At 51.6% G+C, this 22,534-nt stretch overlaps 1 protein-coding gene across 6 annotated transcripts in view; it reads left to right on the top strand.

Annotated features, from left to right (window-relative positions):
- SIPA1L3 (signal induced proliferation associated 1 like 3) overlaps positions 1–22,534 on the top strand; it is a 236,791-nt gene that overhangs the window by 120,415 nt on the left and 93,842 nt on the right. For all 6 annotated transcript variants that reach the window (XM_029235191.1, XM_029235212.1, XM_029235204.1 and 3 more), the window contains exon 3: positions 18,852–20,681. In XM_029235191.1, coding sequence (XP_029091024.1) covers positions 19,160–20,681 — 1,522 coding nt within the window. In that variant the 5' untranslated portion in view covers positions 18,852–19,159. The remainder of the gene's footprint in view (positions 1–18,851; positions 20,682–22,534) is intronic.

Below are 22,534 nucleotides of genomic sequence, written 5' to 3' on the forward strand. Positions count from 1 at the left end.
CAGGCAGTCGGCCTTTCCAGACACCACATCAGGCAGCGGATGGGCCAGGCGGGGCCCCAGTAACTTTCCCGAGGGGCAGTGCCGGATGGGCTGGGGAACTCGGAGAAGGCCTCACCCAGGAGGCGGCTTGGGAACTGGCCTAAGGAAGAGGAAGGATTGGTGTACACAGCAGTTACTGCAAGCAGAATACAAGGCCAAGGCCAAGGCTGGGAGGTGAGGAGGCTGCTCCCGTTACAGAGCAGCTGGGAATTCGTGGGGGATGCTGTGGGTATTTGGCCTGTGAGTTATAGCTAGTTAGTGTAGAGAAATCATTTTTGTGTCCAAGTTTTAAAAAAGAATCCTCTAGAGATGATGAACCCTTTTGGTCACGAGGAGAGGTCTTTGAAAGAGGAGATCCACGTTATACACCTGTGATGGTAATAATGGAACCAGTTATTGGGCACTAACTGGACACCATGCCCTGTGCTTTCCGTTCATCCCTCATTGAACCCTCACAGCCTCCTGTGAAGCCAGTGGTGGCGTTCCCATTTTCCAGAAGAGTCACTCCATCTTGCCATGCATTCGGTCATTGCTCTTTTGGGGGGGGGGGCGGGGTTTGAGCACCGCCACCAGCTCAGCGCTGTTCTAGGTGGCAGAGAGCAAGCGGAGCGAAGGGAGCGCATGCTTCCAGTGAGGGGGAGATGGGCAAACAAACTACTAAATGGAGAAGTGAATCGAAGCCAAGTTTTCTCCAAAGCTAGTATTCTTCAGTAGGGTTCAAGGAGCTACTATGAAGTGGTTAGGAATACAGGCTCACATTCCAGCCTCATCTCTTCCGGGCTCTATGTGACCTTGGGCTAGTGACACTCCCTCGCTCCCTCGCAGAGCTTCTATTTCCTTATCTGTAAAATGAGGATCTGGGTAGGACCTCTATCAGTCAAGATTGTACTCTGCTACAAGTAACAGAAAGCCAGGGAGCAGCGACATAAATAAGGCAACTAGTCTCTGTTGCACCTGAGAAGGAAAGGGAGTGCGGGTGGACCAGGGCAGAGCCACTGGCTGGGAGAATGGGCTCCTTCTGAATCCTTGTGCTGCCGTCCTCAATTCAGCCTCACAATTACAAGATGGCTGCCACACCTCCAGATATGGTATCCACATTCCAGGAAGGAGAATGATGCAAAGGTTGTGCTTCTTTTTATTGGAAAGCAGTAGCTTTACCAGAAGGCCCCTTCGCCCATCCCCAGCAGACTTTGGCTTAACCTCTTGTTGGCCAGAATGGGACACATATTTAGCCATAGCTGCAAGGGAACCTGCAAAGGCAAGCTTTTTGGATGGGCATCCTGCTGCTCCAAACAAATTCAGACTTCTCTCAAGGAAGAAGAGGAGAGTGGGTTTGGATTTGACAACCAGCAGTGATGTCCATGCAGCCATGAGTATGAAGCATTCAGTGTCGTGCTTAACACGGGAGCAGGCCCGGGTAGAGGGTCACAGTATTCTCACACTGAAGGCCTGAGTTCTTGTTCTTGTTACCAAGAAGCACAACCACTTTGTGCCCAGTTTCCTCATCTGCCCCTTGGGAGTGATGCTCCTTGCCTTAGGGCCAACTGAGCAGCACACTTGTGGAAGCCTGGCTGGGAAGGAGTTTGAAATACATCCCACCTAGTAAGAGGGCGGGGACTGGCTTTTGTTTGGAAAACTGTCAGATTTCTTAAAGCTGAATCCAGCCCTACCAGGTGACTGTCAGCCCAAACACATTGCCCTGTAATGGCTCATTTGTTCATCTGTGTTCCCCTCTGGTCTGAACAGTGTAGGTGTGAGAGCAGGAGGGGTGACCTGCGTCTCTCTGACCTGTACCCACCTGGTACTCCGTTTAGGACTGAATGCCCTGGAGCTCCTCTTCATGTGAGGAAGCAACCAAATCGTCTCCAGTCTACCTGCTTCTTTATGTCAGCACCACCCCTGTTCTGGGCCAGGCCACTCCTGCGCTTCACAGGGACGGCTACCCCAGCTCCCAGTGGGCCTGCACTCTGCTGCTCATCGGGTTAATCAGCTACGTGGCAGGCAGATCGGGTCACTGCCTCCTAAACCTGCAATGGAGGGCAACTCCAGACTCCTAAATACTCCAGGGTCTTTGCACTTGCTGTTCATCTGTACCCCTCACCTGCTACCACCCCTTTCCCTGCTCAACTTCGAATCCATCAGGGCTTAAACACCACTGCTTCTGAGAAGGCTTCCTTGACCAACCACGCCCTGTTCCTGTCCTCCGTCAGTTTATCCTTTCTTTGCATCGTTTATGCTGACATGCGTATTTGGTAAGGGCACTTAATTTATACGCGTCTCCCCCTCCAGCCATAGGGCAGAGAGGGGCTCCCTCATTCGCTGCTTTATTACGTAGTCAGATTTCAGGAAACATTCATCTAATGAATGGAAATCAACTAAATGAATGAAAACTTACTGCTTTTTTCCCCTGATTTTGAAAACAAGTTCATTAAAAGCTAATTTGGGAAAATACAGGAAGGTATAAAGAACATGCTTTCAAAAATTACTGGTAGTCCCAGCACCAAAACGTAACCCCAGTGAACATTTCAGAGTTTTTTTCCAATCTTTTTTCTATGACTGCATCTGCGTATATATATATTTTTAATGTCATAAGGATGTGCGGTAATTTATTTAACCATTCTGTTGTTGGATGTTGAGGTTGGACCTTTTTTTTCCCCCCCTTTATAACCAATACCATGAATTTCTTTGGGATCAATTTCCAGAAGCAGCACTGCTGGTTCAGAGGGTAAGAACATTTTTAAAAGCTGTTGCCAGATTGCCTCTAAAAGGTTTCCACCAACTGTGACCATTTAAAAAAAAAAAAAAAAAGTTTGTTGTCCTGGAAGTGAGTTGCTGATTTCCTAGTGTCCTGGCTTCCTTTGAGCTCACAGAGAGCCCCCGCCCTAGTCTCCTAAGGGCCTGGTGCCCCCTTCCAGCCTGTCTTCCTCTGCATTGGCCTTGGTCTGAGTACCCATCCTGCGTGCAGTCCTGGGGCAGGATGTTTGATCACAGTGTTGTTCAAACAGAGCTGCAGCCCCTCCCCAACTGTCAGCCAGTCCATGGGCCCGAGAGGAGGCTGGGTACCCAGTCTAGGGCCAGGAGCCCTTCTAGTGCTCAGTGGTATCACTGCAGGGGCAGGGCTGGCATGCATGCTCCTTACGGCAGCCTGGCCCCATAGCCTTATGCCCTGGAAGCCCTCCTGTATTTCTCAGGTGGGCGCCAGTCCCTCCCACTCTGTCCCCTGCTGTCACTTGGTGAGTTGTCCAGAAACTGCTGCTATGAGATAACCCTGCCCTCCCTGCCTGCCCCCTGCCCCCACCTCGGGGCTAGGAGGAAGTACACGTTCCCCCAGCCTGCCCAGGTTGTTTGTGTTCATACAGGCAATGTGGCCCTGCAGGTTCTGGGAAGTGGAAGCCTTTTATAGCAGAGAAAGTGAGCCAGGAGAGTGAGAGTGACTGGGGTGGCTGTGTGTGTGTGTGTGTGTGTGTGTGTGTGTGTCTGTGTGTCTGTTTGTATGTTTGTATGCAGTGCACACAAAGGCATGAAACTGATTCTCAGGTCTTCAAAGTGGGTCTGCAAAGATCAAACAACTGAGACTTTTAAATATGTTTACCTGTTTTTTAAAATTACATATATAATACAAGAGTACGATCTCATTTTAAAAACAAATTCATACAATGCAAAAGACGTTTAAAAACTTTGTTACTGGGAAATGTAACACATGCACAGAGAAGTACATCAGATGTAAATATACAGTTTAGCAAATAATTACAAGGCAAGCATTCCTGTAATCCCCAGATCAAGAAGAGAATCTTGCCAGAACCCGCAGAAGCCTCTCCCTCCCCCAGAAGCCACTACTCTCAGGACTTCCGTTTGCCATTTCTTGCTTTCGAAGTTGGGTCACCTGTGTGAACAACCCTGCGTAACATGGTTCCATTTTGCCTGTTTTTGAACTTTATAGAAATGGAATCATAACCCATATTATGTTCCGCGCCTGGCGTCTTTTTTTGCTCAGGATCATGTCTGGGAGCTACATCCTGGTTTTGATATCAGTGCATTTCTGGTATTAAAGCTCGTTTTCATTGATGTACAGACAAGCCTTACGAATTCTCATGTTTGTGCATTTTGTTTGATGAATATTAGAAAAAATAATGACTCCAACACTGATATTATTAAGGCTTTAATAAACGAGTTGTTTGAAAGGACCGTCTTAAGTAAATAATAGTACAGGTGGCCTGCGATTGTGTCAGTGGAGGTATGTGACTTCGGGAAGTTTGGGAGCTTCGGGGTCTAGGACAGGATGATCACATGTACACACACGCCACTCCCCTCCCTGGGGTAACTGCTTACAGCTGGAGCTCAGCCTTTCAGATTTTAGCTCTGTGTCAACCTAGGTGGCTATATAGATATAAAATAGGTAGCTGGGGATTTTTTTTTTAATACTATTTTTTTTTTTTTTTTTTTTTGGTAAGAGGGTGTGCCATTCTTCGAAATTACTTCTTGGGATTTCTGAGTTTGTTCTCTGATTAAAGCAGCCAGTTTCCTTATAAGATTGTATACTTCAGGATGGGGGTGAGACTGGATATATATACATATATATGGTCTTGGCCAGCAGATGTTGGGAACTTGGAATCTGGAAGGGAGTTAACAGAGGGACCAGGCAGAGGCTGCCAGCCTGGAGCACATGACCAGTGGTGAGTTAGCATGGGATTGTGACTCGGGCCTGAGATGTGCATGGCTGTGGTGTGGCCATCTGTGCGTGCACGTGTGTGAGAGAGACACACAGAGGAACAAGGGCAGGGACATGGAGAGACGGGAACAGGGACACAGAGAGGTAGAGCAGAGACACGGAAGCATGGGACCAGTTGGCTGGCTAACTTGCTGGGTGGCTGGTTGGTTAGTCGGCTATCTGGCTTGGTGGCTGACTGGTTGTCTGGTTGGTTTTGGTTTGGGGGTGTTTTTTTTTTTATGGACTCAGGAAATCCAGGACTCCCTGGACTGTGGAGGGCTTCCCCTGATCTCGGCGCTGCTGTGAACCTAGGGGTAGAGAGGTTAACAGTGGCTGCAGGCGTTTGGGTGTCTGATCACCCCTCCCGCCGTGAAGGTACTTTGAGTGCAGCTGCTTTGTCTTCATTATTATTCTGTTCTGTTCTGTTTTGTTCTTTAATCCTGGATGAGGATGTATGAGTGCTTATTATGTGCCATTACTGTGGGGAGTGGGGCCTTATGGGGATCATCTTGGGCTCCTCCAGCAGTCCAATGAGGTGGCACTGTTATCCTCTCTGGTCTGCGTTGGGGCCGGGATTTAATCCCAGGAGATCTGACTCCAGAGCAGAAGCCTAACTTCTGCCATAAAATTACCCAGGGACAGAGAGCAGGCACTTATCAAAGACCCACCATGTTCACGGCTCTATCCCTGCTTTTTAGAGATGACAGTAGTTACGATGGCCTTACAGTCACCCACCTGGGTTCGAGCCCCACCTCTGCTTTTTCCCTCACTGGGTGATCTCAAACAGGTAACTTGCCGCTCTGAGCCTCAGTGTTCCTTTCTGCAATGTGGGGCAGAATGGTAGAGCCTTCCCCCTGGGAGGCTGCATGGGTTGAGTTAGGGCCAGGTGTGAGGCCAGTGCTTCTTAGCGGGGCTGCCATTGTTAAGTGTAGCTGAGGGAACTGGACCATGGGAGCAGGCCTCCAGCCTGGGCTCCTGGCTCCGTAAGTGCCAGATTTTGCTCTCACTTTTGACAACTTGGACTCCTGTCCGTGAGTGGTCTCAGGACAGACTCTGGAGTGAGTCAGAGTTCAGAGTTCTGAGACCCAGGTTCAGACCCCTGCTCCTCCAACCTTGGGCAGGTAACGTCCCCTCTCAGAACCTTGCTTTCCCCATTCTGAAATGGAGGTGATGAGAACGCTGCCTCCACGGGTCACTAGGAAACTTGAATTCAGTGTTTTGTGGCACGTACTCTGCAGGGGGGCCTGGCGCTCTGGATGGGGGAGGGGGGCAGTTAGGATGGTTACTGTTGGCAGCTGGGTGCCACCCAGGATAACAAGGCCCAGCTATGTGTGTCCCCCTCACGCCCCTCCCCTCCCACCACGGGGAGCCTTCCTGGCCGCGGTGTTCCCGGTGGGCTCCACTGCTCCCTGCCCCCCACCCCAGAGTCGTCCTCAGGTGAGGACAGGCAGAGCCCGAGACACCTCCGGCCTGGCCCCCCAAGAGCAGGATGGAAAGAACAGGGCTTTAACAGATGTTCTTTGCCAAGGATTCCCTGGCTCTGTTTAATCAAGATTGTCAAATATTGATTTAATCTCTAGACCCAACAGATGTGATCTTAGCAGGTTTCAGTGGCAATTAGCTGGGATTAGTTAGCAAGTCAGGCTCCAAGCTGACAAGACAACCATCTTCTAAAGGAAGTTTGGCCTGGCCACAGGAGTGAGCCCTGCGGGGGAACGTACTGAATATTTAACCACCAGTCCGACCTGGGCAGCAGCAGCCCCGAGAGCAGCCTCAGAAGCGGGGTCCTGGAAGCCTCTGTGGGCCCAGCGTTGCCCCACACAGTGATAGCGGGAACACTCGGGATTTCAAGGCAGCAGCCATAGACCAAAAAGCTTCAATATCAAAATAAACGGCACGGCCATACCAGTGCATGTGGCTTGACATTGGGCCTGGCTAGAGCCAGGGGATCCCTCGAGGGATGTCCAGCTCCCTGGAGCAGGGGTTGTGCCCCTGATTAAGTCTTCCCAGAAGGGGCTCCCCTGACCACAGAGGCCCGTAGCCCAGCTCTGTCACTGTATCCCCACTCCACGAGCATGGCTGCAGCTCCTGGGTGGGCCTGGTGCATGTGCCTGTACTTCAGGAAGCATCCTTTTTCTTTTTTTGCGGTACGCGGGCCTCTCACTGTTGTGGCCTCTCCCGTTGCGGAGCACAGGCTCTGGACGCGCAGGCTCAAGCGGCCATGGCTCACGGGCCCAGCCGCTCCGCGGCACGTGGGATCTTCCCGGACTGGGGCACGAACCCATGTCCCCTGCATCGGCAGGTGGACTCTCAACCACTGCACCACCAGGGAAGCCCAGAAGTAACCACTTTTAATGGTTTGGTGGATGTCTTCCTAGACCCTTTCTTGTACGTTTTATAGGATTTATGTATATACACACTCACACTAACAAAATCTGTCCCCCTCTTATTTAAACCAAATGGGGTCGTGCTACACAAACTATTCCACAACTTGCTGCTTTTCCTTCCCAAGTGGCAGCGTAGAGTAAAAGAGTATAAGGTAGGAAGCTGGACAGCCTCGGTTCAGATCCCAGTGCTACTGGATTCTAGCTGAGTGACCTTGGGCAAGTTACTCAGCCTCTCTGGACCGAGTTGCATTGGCCTTAAGTGAGCATGGTCCCTCAGGCTTGTCATGAAGCTTAAATGGGTGAATGTGTGTAAGCATTTCACCTGGTGCACAGTAAGCACTCAGTAAGTATGAGCCATGCTCATTCCCTTCAGGCCGTGTGGACAATCTGCACGCACGACACATGGCGCTACCTCACTGTTTCTCACAGCTGCGGCACCTTCCCTGGAATAGAGGCACCCAGATTCACTTAACCCATCCTCTGCTCGTGGGCATTGGGGCTGTTCCCAGCGCTTCCATATTACAGCAGCGCAGCAGTGTGAGCACCCCTGCGGTTGAACCACCTTGAATCTGTCTTTCAAGGTGCGAGAAAGACTGGGGTGAATATCTGAGGAAGAGATTCCTAGAAGGGGAATTGCTGGATACAAATAAAAACAATGTGCACACCTACATTTTCAATGCATAATTCCAGTTCATTCTTCCTATTTCCCCAAGGGGGAAAAACCGATACCGATTTAACGCTGACTTGTGTGGGACCCTCACCTGTTTTGAGCGTAATAGCTGTACATGGCTGCCCTTGCCCCTGTGGGGACTGCCCTTGACTCCTAGGTAGGAATGTGGAGCCCTCCTGGATGCCTGGGAAAGTTTAAATTAGACACACCCATCCGCTGGGCTCTGACATTAAATATGGAAGTGCAGGTTCTCACAGCGTGATACTGTGATATAATGAGAAAAATATTTTGGTCTTCATTCAGGTTCCTGGCACAAGAGCTTCTAAAACCCTTGGAATTTCCTGAGAGATACGGGTGATATTGTCTTTTGTTATTCAAAATAAGCTCCTTTGAACCGTACCTGAGTTTATGCTAAAGAGGTGACCCTTGGTGGAACCCTGAATATCTTCAGGATGGGGCTGGTTGCCAGAGGGACCAACCACGTGATTAGAGGCTTGGGACTTTCAGCCCCACCCTCCTGACCTCTGGGAAGGGAGAGGGGCTGCAGATTAAATCACCAATAGCCAGTGACTTAATCCATCAGGCCTTCATAACAGAACCTCCATGAAGCCCTAAACAACACAGTTCAGAGAGCTTCTAGGTTGGTGAACGCATGCACATGCTGGGAGGGCGGCACACCCCAGACTCCACAGGAACGGAAGCTTCTACACTCAGGACGCTTCTAGACCTCATCCTGTGTATCCCTTCACCTGACTGTTCATCTGTATCCTTTATAATAAACCGGGAGTAGTAAGTAGTGTTTCCTGAGTTATGTGAGCTGTTATAGCTAATTATTGAACTTGAGGAGGGGGTCGTGGGAGCCTCTGATTTGTAGCCAGGTCAGACAGAAGTGTGGGTAACCTAGGGACCCACTGCTTGCAGTTGGGGTCTGAAGTGGGGACAGTCTTATGGGACCGAGCCCTTTACCTAGGGGGTTTGTGCTCACTCTGGGTAGTTAGTGTCAGGATTGAGTTAAATTGTGGGACACCCAAGCCCTACGAGAATTGCTTGGTATGGAAAGCCCAGACATTGGGTGTCAGAGTTGTTGAGCATACGAAACATATCACAGTAGTATATGGCCATGGTCAAGGCCCTGCTCATTGTTCTTTGGACTGATGGAGCAGTCTCTGCCATGATACTTTCTAATGAGATTTCTGAGATTTCCATCCACCTTGTTTCCTAGGGGAGCTCTCAAGTGGTCCTGTGTATGCTCAGATTTCCAGTAAAGTGGGGAAAGATATAGCGGGGAGGAAACAGATTCTTAATCTGAAATCTGCTGAGGTGTTGCTGACATTCCAGAGCTTTGTCCTTATGAATTGATTTCAAAGATACTTGCGTCATTCATGTATTCACACAACACACCCATTGGACCTGCTGTATCTTTTATTTAGAACATAGGTGTGGGAGCCAGACTGTCGAGGTTTGAATCCCAGCTGTGTGACTTGGCCATGTTACCCTTGCCTCATCTGTAACACGGGCATGCTAGGGTCCCTACTTAATAGGGTTATTATGACACACAAGTTAATACACCCCACGAGGGTAGCCCTGCACCTGGCCCATCAGGAGAACTCATAAGTATTAGCCTTATTGTTATAAGCATCACCACCACATCATTCCTCCCCTCTACCTGACCCATGTGGCAAGAACAAACATTAGACCCCAGTCCACGACAAACTTGGAGCTGTTCAAGGTCTAAGGAGAACAAAAGATACTCAGAGGCTTAAAAATCCCATGGGCTAATAACTCTTGTAGTCGAGAGTGTGTGCAGTCCAGAGCCCTGGGAGCTCAGGGAGGGGAGGACAAAGGTGATTCTGCCTGGGGTGTGGAGGGGCTGGCGGGAGGCGTGCTGGCCAGCAGCACCGGGGGCGAGGGGCGTGGACAAGGCTCCCTGGAGCAGCAGTCCCCTGAAATACCTCCTGCAGTGGTCACAGTGCCCTTCAGACCAGTAATTGTCACCAAAGGTGACCCTCTCAGCAGCATCCAGCCTGTGAACCACCTGGTCCTCCCCAGACCACACACCCCCTCCAGGGCCTCTCGCACACCTGCCCTCCTGCCCCTCTGCCTGGGCCCGCTGTGGCCAGTGTGCTCACTCCCTCTGACATTTGCGGCCTCTCGAGGCTTGGTGTCAGACGCTCCTCTCTTTGCTCTGTCCATTTCTTCCTCTCTCCTCAGCCCTGGCTGCATGTTGGAATCAGCTGCAGAGCTTTTAAAAGACACTCAGGGGCTTCCCTGGTGGCGCAGTGGTTGAGAGTCCGCCTGCCGATGCAGGGGACACGGGTTCGTGCCCCGGTCCGGGAAGATCCCACATGCCGCGGAGCAGCTGGGCCCGTGAGCCATGGCCGCTGAGCCTGCGCTCCGCAATGGAAAAAAAAAAAAAAAGACACTCAGGCCTGGGCCCCACCCCAAACCAGCTGATTCAGACTCTCTAGGGGTGGGGTGTGAACACCTGTATTTTTATTAAGCTCCCCGGTGCCTCTAATGGACAGCTGGGGGAGAGAACCACCGTCTCAGACAACCCAAGAGAGCCTTGTATATGGGCCGCTCCCAGCTTTCCTGCCCCAGCACGTCAGCCTTGCTCATCAGCACACCTGAGGCACGGCAGGCGCCCTCTCTTGATGCAGACCCCAGGTCAGAGGGCATACCCTCTCTGAGCCTTCAGGGTGGGACCTCCTCCCAACCTGTCACAGCATTACATTTTATTCCTTTATATGGCTGACTACCCTTTGAAGTTCCCTTGTTTTCTGTCTTTGTTTACTTATTTCTCTGGCCTCCTTCTACTGGAAGTAAGTTCTTAAGGGGTGGGGAGCGTGGTCTGCCCTGCTCAGGGCTATATCTTCAGCTCCTATAACAGCACATAGTAGATGCTTTAAGAAATTTATTGAATAAATTAATGGATTTTAAGTGCTTAGTGTTTGTGGAATAAATGAATTATACATGCCTAGTAAATGGTGAATAAGTGAATAAGTTTTTAGTGCTTTTTTTGACTGAATGAATTTTTTGGACTGAATGATTTGTAAGAACGTGATAGATGTGGGAATTCCCTGGCGGTCCAGCGGTTAGGGCTCCACGCTTTCACTGCCAAGGGCCCAGGTTTCATCCCTGGTCGGGCAACTAAGATCCCACAAGCCCCGCAGTGCAGCCAAAAAAAAAAAAAAGAATGTGGTAGGTGTTTGTTGTATGAGTGAGTGAATGAATGAATGAGTTTTAAGGACTAACTAGTTCTTTTTATTTTTTTTAATTTATTATTTTTGGCTGCGTTGGGTCTTTATTGCTGCCCGCAGGCTTTCTCTAGTTGTGGCGAGTGGGGGCGACTCTTCGTTGCGGTGCGTGGGCTTCTCACTGCAGTGGCTTCTCTTGTTGCAGAGCACGGGCTCTAGGCGCACAGGCTTCCATAGTTATGGCGCGCAGGCTTCAGTAGCTGTGGCTCGCGGGCTCTAGAGCGCAGGCTTACTAGTTGTAGCGCACTGGCTTAGTTGCTCCGCGGCATGTGGGATCTTCCCGGACCAGGGCTCGGACCCATGTCCCCTGCATTGGCAGGCAGATTCTTAACCACTGCACCACCAGGGAAGCCCAAGGACTAACTAGTTCTTACTGGACAAATGAATGACTTGTATGTGTCCCGAAACTGCTGAATCGCCACTGTGTCCCTGGAGGAGTCATTGTTCTCCGTGAGCCTCTGAGGGTAGCCCTCAGACTTGGTGCCACAACGCTGAGCTATCCAGAGCTCACGGGTCCCGCTGAGCCCCCATCACAATGACTGGGTCATGTTTCCATAAAGGAGAAACATCTGGAGTAGACCAGGGCAGCCCTGGACACAGAGGCTATATAGGATGGAGGCCCTGGATACCTACTTAGCAACCATCTCATCTAAGGCCTGTGAAGGGGCAGCATACATACACACACACACAGACACTCTCTCTCCCCCCCAACACATTACTTTCAGCTTCTTCCCAGGGGCAGACACACTTGGGCACCAAGCAAGCCCTACCTACCCTCAGGTCATGGACCCCAACTGAGACGGTGCTTCCTGGTCCAGAATGAAGTCATTCATCCACTCATTTATTTAGCAGATTTTTATTAATGGCCTACTGTGCGTCAGGCTTGTGCCACAGGTGCAGGCAGTGACTCACATTCAGTGCCTCACAAACTTCACATATGGCAAACAATTAATTACGTGGTAAATTACTTACATATATGTATATATTTTTAATATTTATTTATTCATTTTTGTCCGCATTGGGTCTTAGTTGGGGCACGCAAGATCTTCCTTGTGGCATGCGGGCTCTTCACTGTGGCGCGTGGGCTTCTGTCTAGTTGTGGCAGGCGGGCTCCAGAGTGTGTGGGCTCTGTGGTTGAGGCACGCGGGCTCTTTAGTTGAGGCACGTGGGCTCAGTAGTTGCGGCGCGTGGGCTTAGTTGCCCCACGGCATGTGGGATTTTAGTTCCCCAACCAGGGATCGAACCCATGTCTCCTGCATTGGAAGGTGGATTCTTAACCCTGGACCACCAGGGAGGTCTCTACTTACATATATTGATGCAGGTACCACCAAAGGGAAATGCAGAGAGCTCAGGTTGGGGATTGAACTGGTTGGTGAGAAACGAAGCTTAGTTGGAGGAAGTGTCATTTGTCCTGAGTCTTGAGAAAGAATTACCTAGGTAAAGGAAGGCGAGCAGGAATGGCATGTACAAAGGTCCTGAGACAGCAGGGAAGATGGGTGTGAGGGTGAAAGAGGGACATTGTGGCCTGGGCTCCAAGAGCAAGGGGAAGAGGAAAGGGAGCCTGGAGGACTGAGAGGAAGGTTTTGAATTTTTTTGTGCGGAAAAGGGCCCTTAGGAGCACAGGAACAGAAGCAGAGACACCAGTGAGGCTGTGGTGTAGTGAACCGGTGAAAGTCACAGCAGCTCAGACCAGAGGGCTGGTGGGAGAGAAAGATGGATTCGGATATGCTGTGGGGAGAGTCAACAGGACGTGGGGTGGTGAATTGGACGTGTGGAGTGAGGGAGAGGAAGTGTGAAGGATGACATTGACGTTTCCAGTTTGAGCCCTTGGGTGGAAGTAAGTGCCTTTTGCTGAGATGCAGAGGAAGCAGATGGCCAGTTGCATTCCTGTTCTGACAGATATTCTGGTGTACCACCCTGTTGACATCTCTTGTCTTGATTTGGCCAATAAAATGTAGTTTGCAGAAGTGACACGTGTCATTCCTGAGCAGGAACTTTAAGGGCCATTGCATGGTTCAACCATGTCTTTTCCCTCTGAGATTGGCAGGGTCTCAGGTGAAGGGCTACTCCCTCAACTGGGAGCAAAGCTGACATGAGCGGGGCCCTTGGCCAACCCATGATGGACATGCGGTATGAACAAGAAACAAACCCTTGTTGTGTAAGCCTCTGAGCACTTGGGGTCCTTTGTTAGTGTAATGTAGCTCAGCCCGTCCTGACTGTCCTGAGAAGGGGCAAGTTTTGTGGTTGGGAGAGGTCAAGAGTCAGGCTGGGAATGTTCAGTTTGCAGTGCATATGAGATACAGACGTGGTGGTGTCAAGTAAGCAGGTAAGTACCTGAGTTTGGAACTCAGAAGAGCAGTTGTATCTGGAGATAATTTATTGTGTGTCACCACTGAAGAAAATGAGAATCACGAGGTGCAGGAGTCTGCCTGTGATCACTGGGAGGGCTGGTGCTTGAGCTCAGGACTGCCTCCCTTCAGGAATGAAGCAGCTGGGGTCACTCCCAACTCTGCCACCTCATAGTCATATAGTCTGGGACACATTCCTTCCTTCCTGTTTCCTCGTGTGTAAGCTGGAGATAATAATGATATCTACCTCATGGAGCTGCTGTGAGGGTTAAGAGAAATAACAAATGTCGGGTGCTTAGACAAGGACCTGGACCACAGAAGGGTCACACGTGGTAGCTGTTGTTACAGACGTTGTTTTGTCATGTAACTAAAATGTCCAGAGGTGGGAAGTGGAATCGGGTTGGCTTCAGGTCCAGGCTTGATGTAGAGACTCAAATGATGACTACAGCCCCCAGATTGTCTGTAACTCAGCCCCTTTCACAGATGGTTCTCCCCTCATGGTCACAAGATGGCTACAGTGATTCCATCTTTCACATCCTCTCCAGCTCGGGGTAAAAGGGAAAAGCACAGTCTTCAGCCCCAGCACTTCTAGCAAGGACATCACTAGGTCTCTGGTTCTGATTGGGTTGTGTCATTTGTTCCTGACCTTGAGAAGAAGCCCTCCTCTAGCCCATTGGGTAGAGGTCAGAGCGGGCAGGTTCTCAAAGGGAAATCTGGGCTGTTGTTGGAAAAAGGAGTCATGGAGGGGGGCAAACTACAAATGTCTAACACTGGAAGGCTTGTGTTTTTCCCTTTTCCTCTGCTCTGTGAGGTTCCGGCATATATTGTGACCCCACAGAGCAGGGCCCTTCAGAGCCAGGACACTGGGGCCATGGTGCTGGCCTGTCCGCCTGCTGTTCTAGCCTCCAGGCTTTGGGGGCCTGATAAGGAAGCATCCTCTTAGCTCAGAGTTCCCCAGCTTCTTTACAAATGACAGTCTGGGAGCTCTTACACAGATACACCATTAGTTGCCCACTCTTCTAACAGACCCTGACGTTTTCTGGGAACCAGTGTGGCCAGCCCCAGGGATGAGTCCTCAGTGGCCCATGGGCAATCAGGATGATCATAGACTCTGGCTGGCTTCACCAGCTTCTCTGGCAACTGGAGTGGCCATAAGGGACCACATCCTGGCCAATGAGACATAAAAGAATGTCTGTGGAGGGAGGGGCAATGTTCTGGCAATGTTCTCCTTCCTGATTAGGGTCAGATCGGTAAGAACACTCTTACATCATCCCTTTCTTTACCCCTCGCCAGTAGTTCAGTGAGAGGCATGGCTGTGGCTGCCAGCTTGTGACCACGGGGCCACAAGCCAAAGATGTAAGCCAGCAGCACACTGCGGGACGGCAGTGGGGGAGAAAGAGAAAACGCCTGACGTCATTTCCCTGTACCAAGCGTGGAGCTGCCATATCTGGCCTCCTTGTTACATGAGATAATAAAATGTCTTCATTGCCCAAGACACCATTGGACGGTATTGTTACTTGCAGCCAAATGCCTCCCACCTGACTCACCCACTGTCACTTGCTTCTCATTGTGCCACTGCCTTGGCCCCATTTGTTCCCCTCCACCATCTGCAGCTGCCTTCTTTGCACACAGCACCGTGTCTTAGTCAAGGTCCTCAGATGCCGGCAGCAAAAGCCTTGCTTGACAGTCTTGGGCAGAGGCAGATTTATCAGTGGCTTACAGAATCAACAGGAGGCCAGAGGAGCAATTGTAGAAAACAGGCAGGAGCCAAGCAACACTGGAAGAAAGGAACGCCAGGGCCCCTAGCAAGTGACATGTAGGAAAAGTCAGATCCACATCCCCCGCTACTGCAGGACACCCTCCAGCCTTTTATGCTCTGCTGAGGTCCTGTGCCCACCCCTGGCTGTGCTTCTGTAATTGCGGGGAAGAACTCCTGCCAAAGATATGCGAAGGGATGGTGATGATAGCAGGGACCATGAGGTAGATGGTATTATCCCCATTTTACGGATTGAAATTGAGTCACAGTTTCAGTAACCAGTCCATGGCACACCAGTATCTGAACCCAGGCAGTCTGGCTCTCATAACAAGAGGTTCCCCATCAGGAAGATCAGAGTGCTTTTAGGAAGAGGGAGTTCGACAGAGACAGCTAGAAAGGGACCAGTGTGTACTGGTCCCTGAATCCCAGAGAGGCTGTGGGTATCATACACTCAGTCTTTGAACGTCACAAAGAGACTCAGCTGCACCTGCTCGGGGAAGGGATTTGTGCAGAGACCGGGGCCTCAAGAACATCTGTGTGTTTTCATAGAAGGGAGCAAAGCGAATTGGGGGTTTCCGACTGAGCTGAAACAAAATGCCATCAGCAAAGCCCATCTGTCAGAGGTGTTTGCACAAGCAAGTCGGGGTTGCATCGGGGCCACTGCGTTTCCCAGCCAGCCCAAACATGACCTCAAAGGACTAATCCTCTGAACTCTGCCAGGCTGACCCAAGGGCACAGCTGGGCTGCCAAGCGGCGCCAACAGTGCCCTCAGCTGGTTGGGATACCCCAGCCTGGCCTGGGATCTGGGGCCCAGCAGAGCTTGGGGCTGCCCTCAGGCCCTCATCTCTGGCGAAGCTGAAGACCAGTCACCGAAAGTCACAAACCAGCAGCCCCTGCTCAAATCAGGCCCACATACTTACTTTGTTGGCCCTCATTGTGGTGTGTGTTGGTAATTCATCTGTTGACTAAGAATACATGTAAGTAATGCAAATGGTAGCCAGTGGTGTGCAATAAAAAGTAAGGCTCCTTTCTGCCCCTTCTTCCAAAACACAGATCCTGGGGATACACAGTAGCTCACATTCTTTTTTTTTTTTTTTTTTTTTTTAACATCTTTATTGGGGTATAATTGCTTTACAATGGTGTGTTAGTTTCTGCTTTATAACAAAGTGAATCAGTTATACAAGCTCACATTCTTATGGGGGGAGGGAGGCCAGGAATAAATCAGAGACATAAGTGATTATAAGTACTAAAGAAAATAAATGAAGCAGGGATGGGGCTGGGAGTGGAGAGGAAAGATACCCAGTTTCCCTCCCCAGGGGCAACCACCATGAGCAGTTTCTTGAAGATCCTTTTAGAGGTCATCTCTGCATGTTAGTTTGTTGCTGTCGTAGCTGTTGTTTTTGTTTCTCAGGTTGGGAGATGTTGCATACAGTTCTAGATTTCTGGTTTCTCTTGAAAAATCCCATGATCAGGCATCCACATGCCTGCAAGGCTTGGTTGCAGAAGCTGAGGCCCAGCTGCCTCTTTAGAGGACGCCTCTGCCGTCCAGGTCCCCGCGGCTTCACCTGGCCTCCATCTCCCCTAACCAGCCCAACCCTGGGTACTCTCCACTTTCCTGCCCCTTCTCTGCCACCTCCCCTGTATGCCTCCCTGTGGTACCTTTAGGAATGCTCATGGGGAACCAGGAAGAGGGCGCTTTGTGCCCCAGCCCCACCTCTCCCCTCACCTGGTTCTCACTTTCTCAGAGGCTATAGGCTTCCCTTCTTTTTTGCTCCATGAATCTGCTTCATGCTTCCCCGGCGGTGGCTCTCTGCCAGCTAACTCCATACCTCTAGGCATGAGTTGTGAAATGCCTCCTACACGTGTACACGTGCACGTACACACACACACACTCATACCCATGCTCACACAGGAGGCCTTCCACTTACTCAGAAAGCACCAACACTCACTGACTCACATGAGTCAGTCACATCACTCACAATGGCCATGTCCAGTTCCATATTCCAAGGGAAAGTAATTGTTAGTCACCTTGAGTCAGATGCCCAGGCCGACCCAGCACTCTGCTGCCCCGAATAAAATCAGTACTGTTGGCAGGAGACAGAGGTACAGCTGCTGGGACAAGCAGCAGGTTCTGCCGCAGGCCATGATCTACTTTCCCCTTCCTTCCCCACTGAGGGTTTCATCTTCCAGAAGCTCAGGGTAGAGACAAAGGGAAGTGATCCTGCAGAGTACTTTATGTTGCCGGGCAGAAGAAGAATGAACTCCCTTCCCCAGAGGTCCGCAAGTCAGGATGCACTAAACACATCAGGTCAGGTGGAGGCTGTCTGTTCGCTCATTCATACACTTGTGAACAAGTGTCCTGGACACTATTCCAGGAGCTGGGGCTACATCAGTGAACAACACAGATAGCCCTGCCGTTCTGGAACTGATAATTTAGTGATGGAGATAACCAGTAAATAGCAAACTAATTTCAATTAGTGGTAATCTCTAAGGAAAAAGAAGAAAGCAGAGTGACAGAGAAAGGCTCCTAGAGTGGTTTGGGAAGGCTTCATTAAAGAATGAATATCAAGTTAGGGAACCAGCCTGGTGAAGGACCGAGGAAGGATACCCACATATCCTGGATGGGGCCTGATAATGTCAGAAGAACAGAAAAGAAGGCCAGTGTGATGGGAGAGGCACATCCCTTAGTTGGGGCTGGGGAGAGGCAACAGGGAGACTGGCCAGTCCTGTGGGGCTCATGAGCCAGCGGAAGGAATTTGGATTTTATTCTAATGCAGTAAGAAGCCACTGGGACCTGTCAGCAAAGAAGCAATAGGAGCTGATCTGCCAGCTCTCATAGTATCAGTATTTATTAATCACATAGATTTCTAGAGACATTCCCTCCCCCAAATCCACCAGTGCTCATGGTGACTCCTCCATCTTTTTCACTTCCTTTCTGGCGGGGTGGCTGGTCAGGTGGACTACAAAACAGATGGACAACCGTGCAGCCTCTGTGTACAACCACCAGTAGACAGGACTCATGGGGGGCAGAGGAACATGTGCAATGACACCACAGGGAACAGCCAGCCAGATCCTGAAAGTGAGAAGCGCCACAGGACAAGTGACCTCATTCCTTCCATAAGTAAATAGCATCAAGATGGGGGAGGGGGGGTTGTAGAGTAGTGGAGACTTAAGAAATATATATGCCAAAGCAGATCTTGTTTGGATCCTGATTTGAACAAGTCAACTTTCAAAAGACATCTTTGAGACAATGCGGGGAAATGTAATGCAGTTGGGGGTATTACATGACATTAAAGAATTCTTATTTATCTAGATGGGTATGATAAAGGTATCGTGGTTACTTTTTTTTTTTTTTGAAGGCCTTATATGCTAGAGATACAAGCTAAATTATTTATAGGTAAAATGGCCTGATGTCTGGGATTTATTCTAAAATATTGTGCCAAAAACAAAGTGGAGGAGTAGGGGAACAGATGAAACAGGAATGGCAAATAGTTAATAGTGTTGAAGCTGGTGGGGTGGCTTATCATGTCCTTCTCTCTGCTTTGGGGTATGTTTGAAATTTTCCATAATAAAACGGTTTTTGTGGTTTGTTTGTTTTTAAATGAGTAAAGCTGTCAAAAACAAAAGGTCATTCTCTGGGAGCAGTATAACATCACATCTCACCTTTGCCTTTTCTCCCTTTTCAGCATGGCAGGGAAGGCACCCCTGCAGCCTGCCAGCCCTCGCGCACACCTGCTGCTTGCTCGGCCCTGCTGAGCCACTCAGTCTGGAGGCCCCGGGACAGCGCCTGCCTCGTGAGGTTGTCCTGGCTCAGTTGTCCACAGCGATGGTGGAGAACTGGACTCCACAGGCTCACAACCTTCCCGAAAGGCTTCAGGGGCCAGAATCCTTCATCCTGGGACTGGTGGCCCTGAACAATGGCTGAGGGCCAGGGGACCCCATAAAGTTAGTCTACAGCTTTCAGGGGCCAGTAGCACTCCAGTGCCCGTGGACTATGGCCACCTATCGGCCCATTCCCAACGATGGTGTGGACCTGGCCGTCAGCTGTGGGACCAGGGCAGCCGATGTCCTCCCCGGCCCGCACACAGGGGACTACGCTCCCATGGGATTCTGGGTCCAGAACGGCAGCATGCCCCAGCCTGTGGGTGAGAGCCCGGCCAGTGCCACCACCCGCCCCAGTCCCACCACCCCTGCAGTGCCCAAGATGGGCGTGCGGGCAAGAGTGGCCGACTGGCCACCCAAGCGGGAGGCCCTGAGAGAACAGAACAACCCCAGCCCCTCACAGGACACAGATGGCACAAAGGCCACAAAGGTGGCCCATTCCATGAGAAGCGTACAGAACGGACAGCCCCCCACCAGCACCCCGGCTTCCTCAGGGTCCAAAGCCTTCCACCGACTCTCCAGGAGAAGGTCTAAGGATGTGGAGTTCCAGGACGGGTGGCCCCGGTCCCCCGGCAGGGCCTTCCTCCCGCTGCGGCACCGCAGCAGCAGCGAGATCACCCTCAGCGAGTGCGACCTGGAGGACGCGGCGGAGCCCCGGGGCGCCCGGCACACGGGGGCGCTGCCGCTCTTCCGCGAGTATGGGAGCACGTCCTCCATCGACGTGCAGGGCGTGCCCGAGCAGAGCTTCTTCGACATCCTCAATGAGTTCCGCAGCGAGCAGCCCGAGGCCCGGGGTGCCCCGAGCCTCACTGAGCTCCTGCGGGCCGATCCCGGCCGACACGTCGCGGGGGGTGGCAGTGGAGCCAAGGGGGACGCCCGCAACGGGCAGCCCGCCAAGGACGGCCTGCTGCCACTGCAGCCCATGAAGGAGAAGGAGAAGGCCCGGAAGAAGTCCACGCGGGGCCTGGGCGGTGGGGATGCGGTGGACTCGTCCATCTTCCGGAAGCTGCGGAGCAGTAAAGCCGATGGCGAAGCGGCCCGGTGCCCCGGGGAGGCCGAGGACGGCCGGAGCCCCCCGGAGGCCAGCAGGCCGTGGGTCTGCCAGAAGAGCTTCGCCCATTTCGACGTGCAGAGTATGCTGTTCGACCTCAACGAGGCGGCTGCCAATCGGGCGTCCACGGCCCAGCGGCGGAACACGACCACCGGGGCCTCGGCCGCCTCGGCCATGGCGTCCCTCACGGCGTCGCGGGCCCACAGCCTCGGCGGCCTGGACCCCGCCTTCACCAGCACGGAGGACTTGAACTGCAAGGAGAACCTGGAGCAGGACCTCGGCGACGACAACAGCAACGACCTGCTGCTCAGCTGCCCGCACTTCCGCAACGAGATCGGCGGTGAGTGCGAGCGCAACGTGAGCTTCTCCCGGGCGGCCGCGGGCTCCACGGGCAGCAGCGGTGGGGGCGGCGGAGAGGGCCGCCCTCCGGAGCCCGCCCTGAGCGCCTACCGCACCAACGCCAGCATCTCGGTGCTGGAGGTGCCCAAGGAACAGCAGAGGACGCAGAGTCGCCCACGGCAGTACAGCATCGAGCACGTGGACCTGGGCGCCCGCTACTACCAGGACTACTTCGTGGGCAAAGGTGAGGTGGGGGCAGACAGGTGGGCAGCACCTGGTCTCTGAGACTGTCACTGCTCATTCATTCGCTGCCAGGCCCTTTCCTGGGCACCGAGGGTGCAGAAAGACACAAGAACTCCCTCAGAGAGGGGCTGTGAGGATGCAGGGAGTCCAGCCACATGACACATGGGTAGCACTTTAAAACCCCGAGCTACATGAAACAGTAGATATGCATTAACTTAGCAAATATGTGCTTGGGTCAGCTATGTGCCAGGGCACGTTCTAGAGCTGGGGGATACAGTATTGACCAGCTTGAAACAAAAACCTTGTCTTCCTAATGTCTTAGTGGGGTGAGACAAACAATAAAACTAGATAAATATGTAAACTATCTAAGGTGTGGTGAGTGGCAAGTGCGGTGGAGAAAAGTAAAGCAGGGAAGAGGGAAACAGTGTCAGTGCTGGGAGTTGCATTTTCAGTAGGGAATGGTCAGGGAGGGCCTCCTAGTGAGTGCCCTTTGAGTACTGAGGTGAAGGAGGTGAGGGAGGGAGGCTTGTGGAGATTGAGGACAGTGTTCCTGACACGGGAAACAAGTGCAATAGTCCTGGAACACTGGAGGAATAGGATGGAGGCCAGTGTTGCTGGGACAGAGTGACTGAGGGAGAGTGGAAGGAGCTGAGACAGGTGACAGGGACAGATCATGTGGGACTTTGTGAGCCACAGTGAGGACTCTCACTTTTACCCTGAGTGAGATGGGGCCGCAGGGAAGTTCTGAGTAGGAGAGGGTCTTGATCTGACTCAGGTATTCTCAGCCTCCCTCTAGGGAACAGGCTGTGGGGGCAGGGGGAGCTGGGAGACCGAGGAGGAGGCTGCTGCAGTGGTCCAGGCAGGAGATGATGATAGGGAGGTCTAGGGGAGCCTGGGGGGGGGGGGGAAGCTGGCAGGTTCTGGATTCCCTTTGACGGCGGAGCTGTTGACGTTTGGAGGGTGTTAACACGGGCATCACACATGGTTAAGTTCATTAGTGCTGAGACAATCCTAGGAGGCAGCAAAGCATAGGGCGGAGACCACAAACCCAGGCAGCCTCGGGGACTGGGTAGGAGGCAATAGAGGGAAGCAAACCAGGCAGGGGCTGCACAAAGGGCAGCTCCTGCTCAGCTCCAGCTCACTGTTGTCATCAGGAAGTATAGACAAGCTCAGTGTTGCCAGCCTTTCCAATTTTTCTAGATTCTCCTGAAATTCAGATTTTTTTAGTATGGATTCTCCTATATCAATTCAGAATTGAATTGATATAGTAACAGGCTTAAAACAACATAGAAGTTTATTTGTCTCACATAAAGAAGTCTGGAGATGTGCAGCCCAGGACTGGTATGGTTACTCCTCAGAAACAGTGGAATGCCAGCCTTAGTGCATGGCCTCCGAGCCCTCAGGGTGGTCTCCTGGTCCAAGATGGCTGCTGGAGTTCCAGCCATCCCATCCATATTTCCAGGCAAAGAAAAGGAGGAAAGGATTCGGGTAAAATGTCAAGTCAGCACCCCTACCTTTTTTTTTTTTCAAGTCAGCCCCTTGTAAAGAACATTTTCAGAAGTCCCAGCCAACTGCTTCTGGTTATTGGCCACACCTGTCTGCAAGGCAGGCTGGGAAATGTTAGTTTTTAGGTAGACATAACCCCTCTCTTTTCTTCCTCCAAGAACAGAGGGTTTCTCTTAAAATGAAAGAAGGGAAGAATGGGTAATGGATAGGCAGCCAGTACTCCACAGCAACTAGTTAAAAAATTTTTTTAAAGCAGTATCCTAGTCAAATACAACAAATGTCAACTAGATCGTCCAGAGTACAGTCTCTGGAGGTCCACCAGTGTTGGAGTCCGACAGCCCTGGGTTT

The sequence above is a fragment of the Monodon monoceros genome, unplaced genomic scaffold, assembly GCF_005190385.1.
Source record: "Monodon monoceros isolate NGI ecotype Baffin Bay Population unplaced genomic scaffold, NGI_Narwhal_1 Super_Scaffold_10, whole genome shotgun sequence".
In the NCBI taxonomy this organism is placed as follows: domain Eukaryota; kingdom Metazoa; phylum Chordata; class Mammalia; order Artiodactyla; family Monodontidae; genus Monodon; species Monodon monoceros.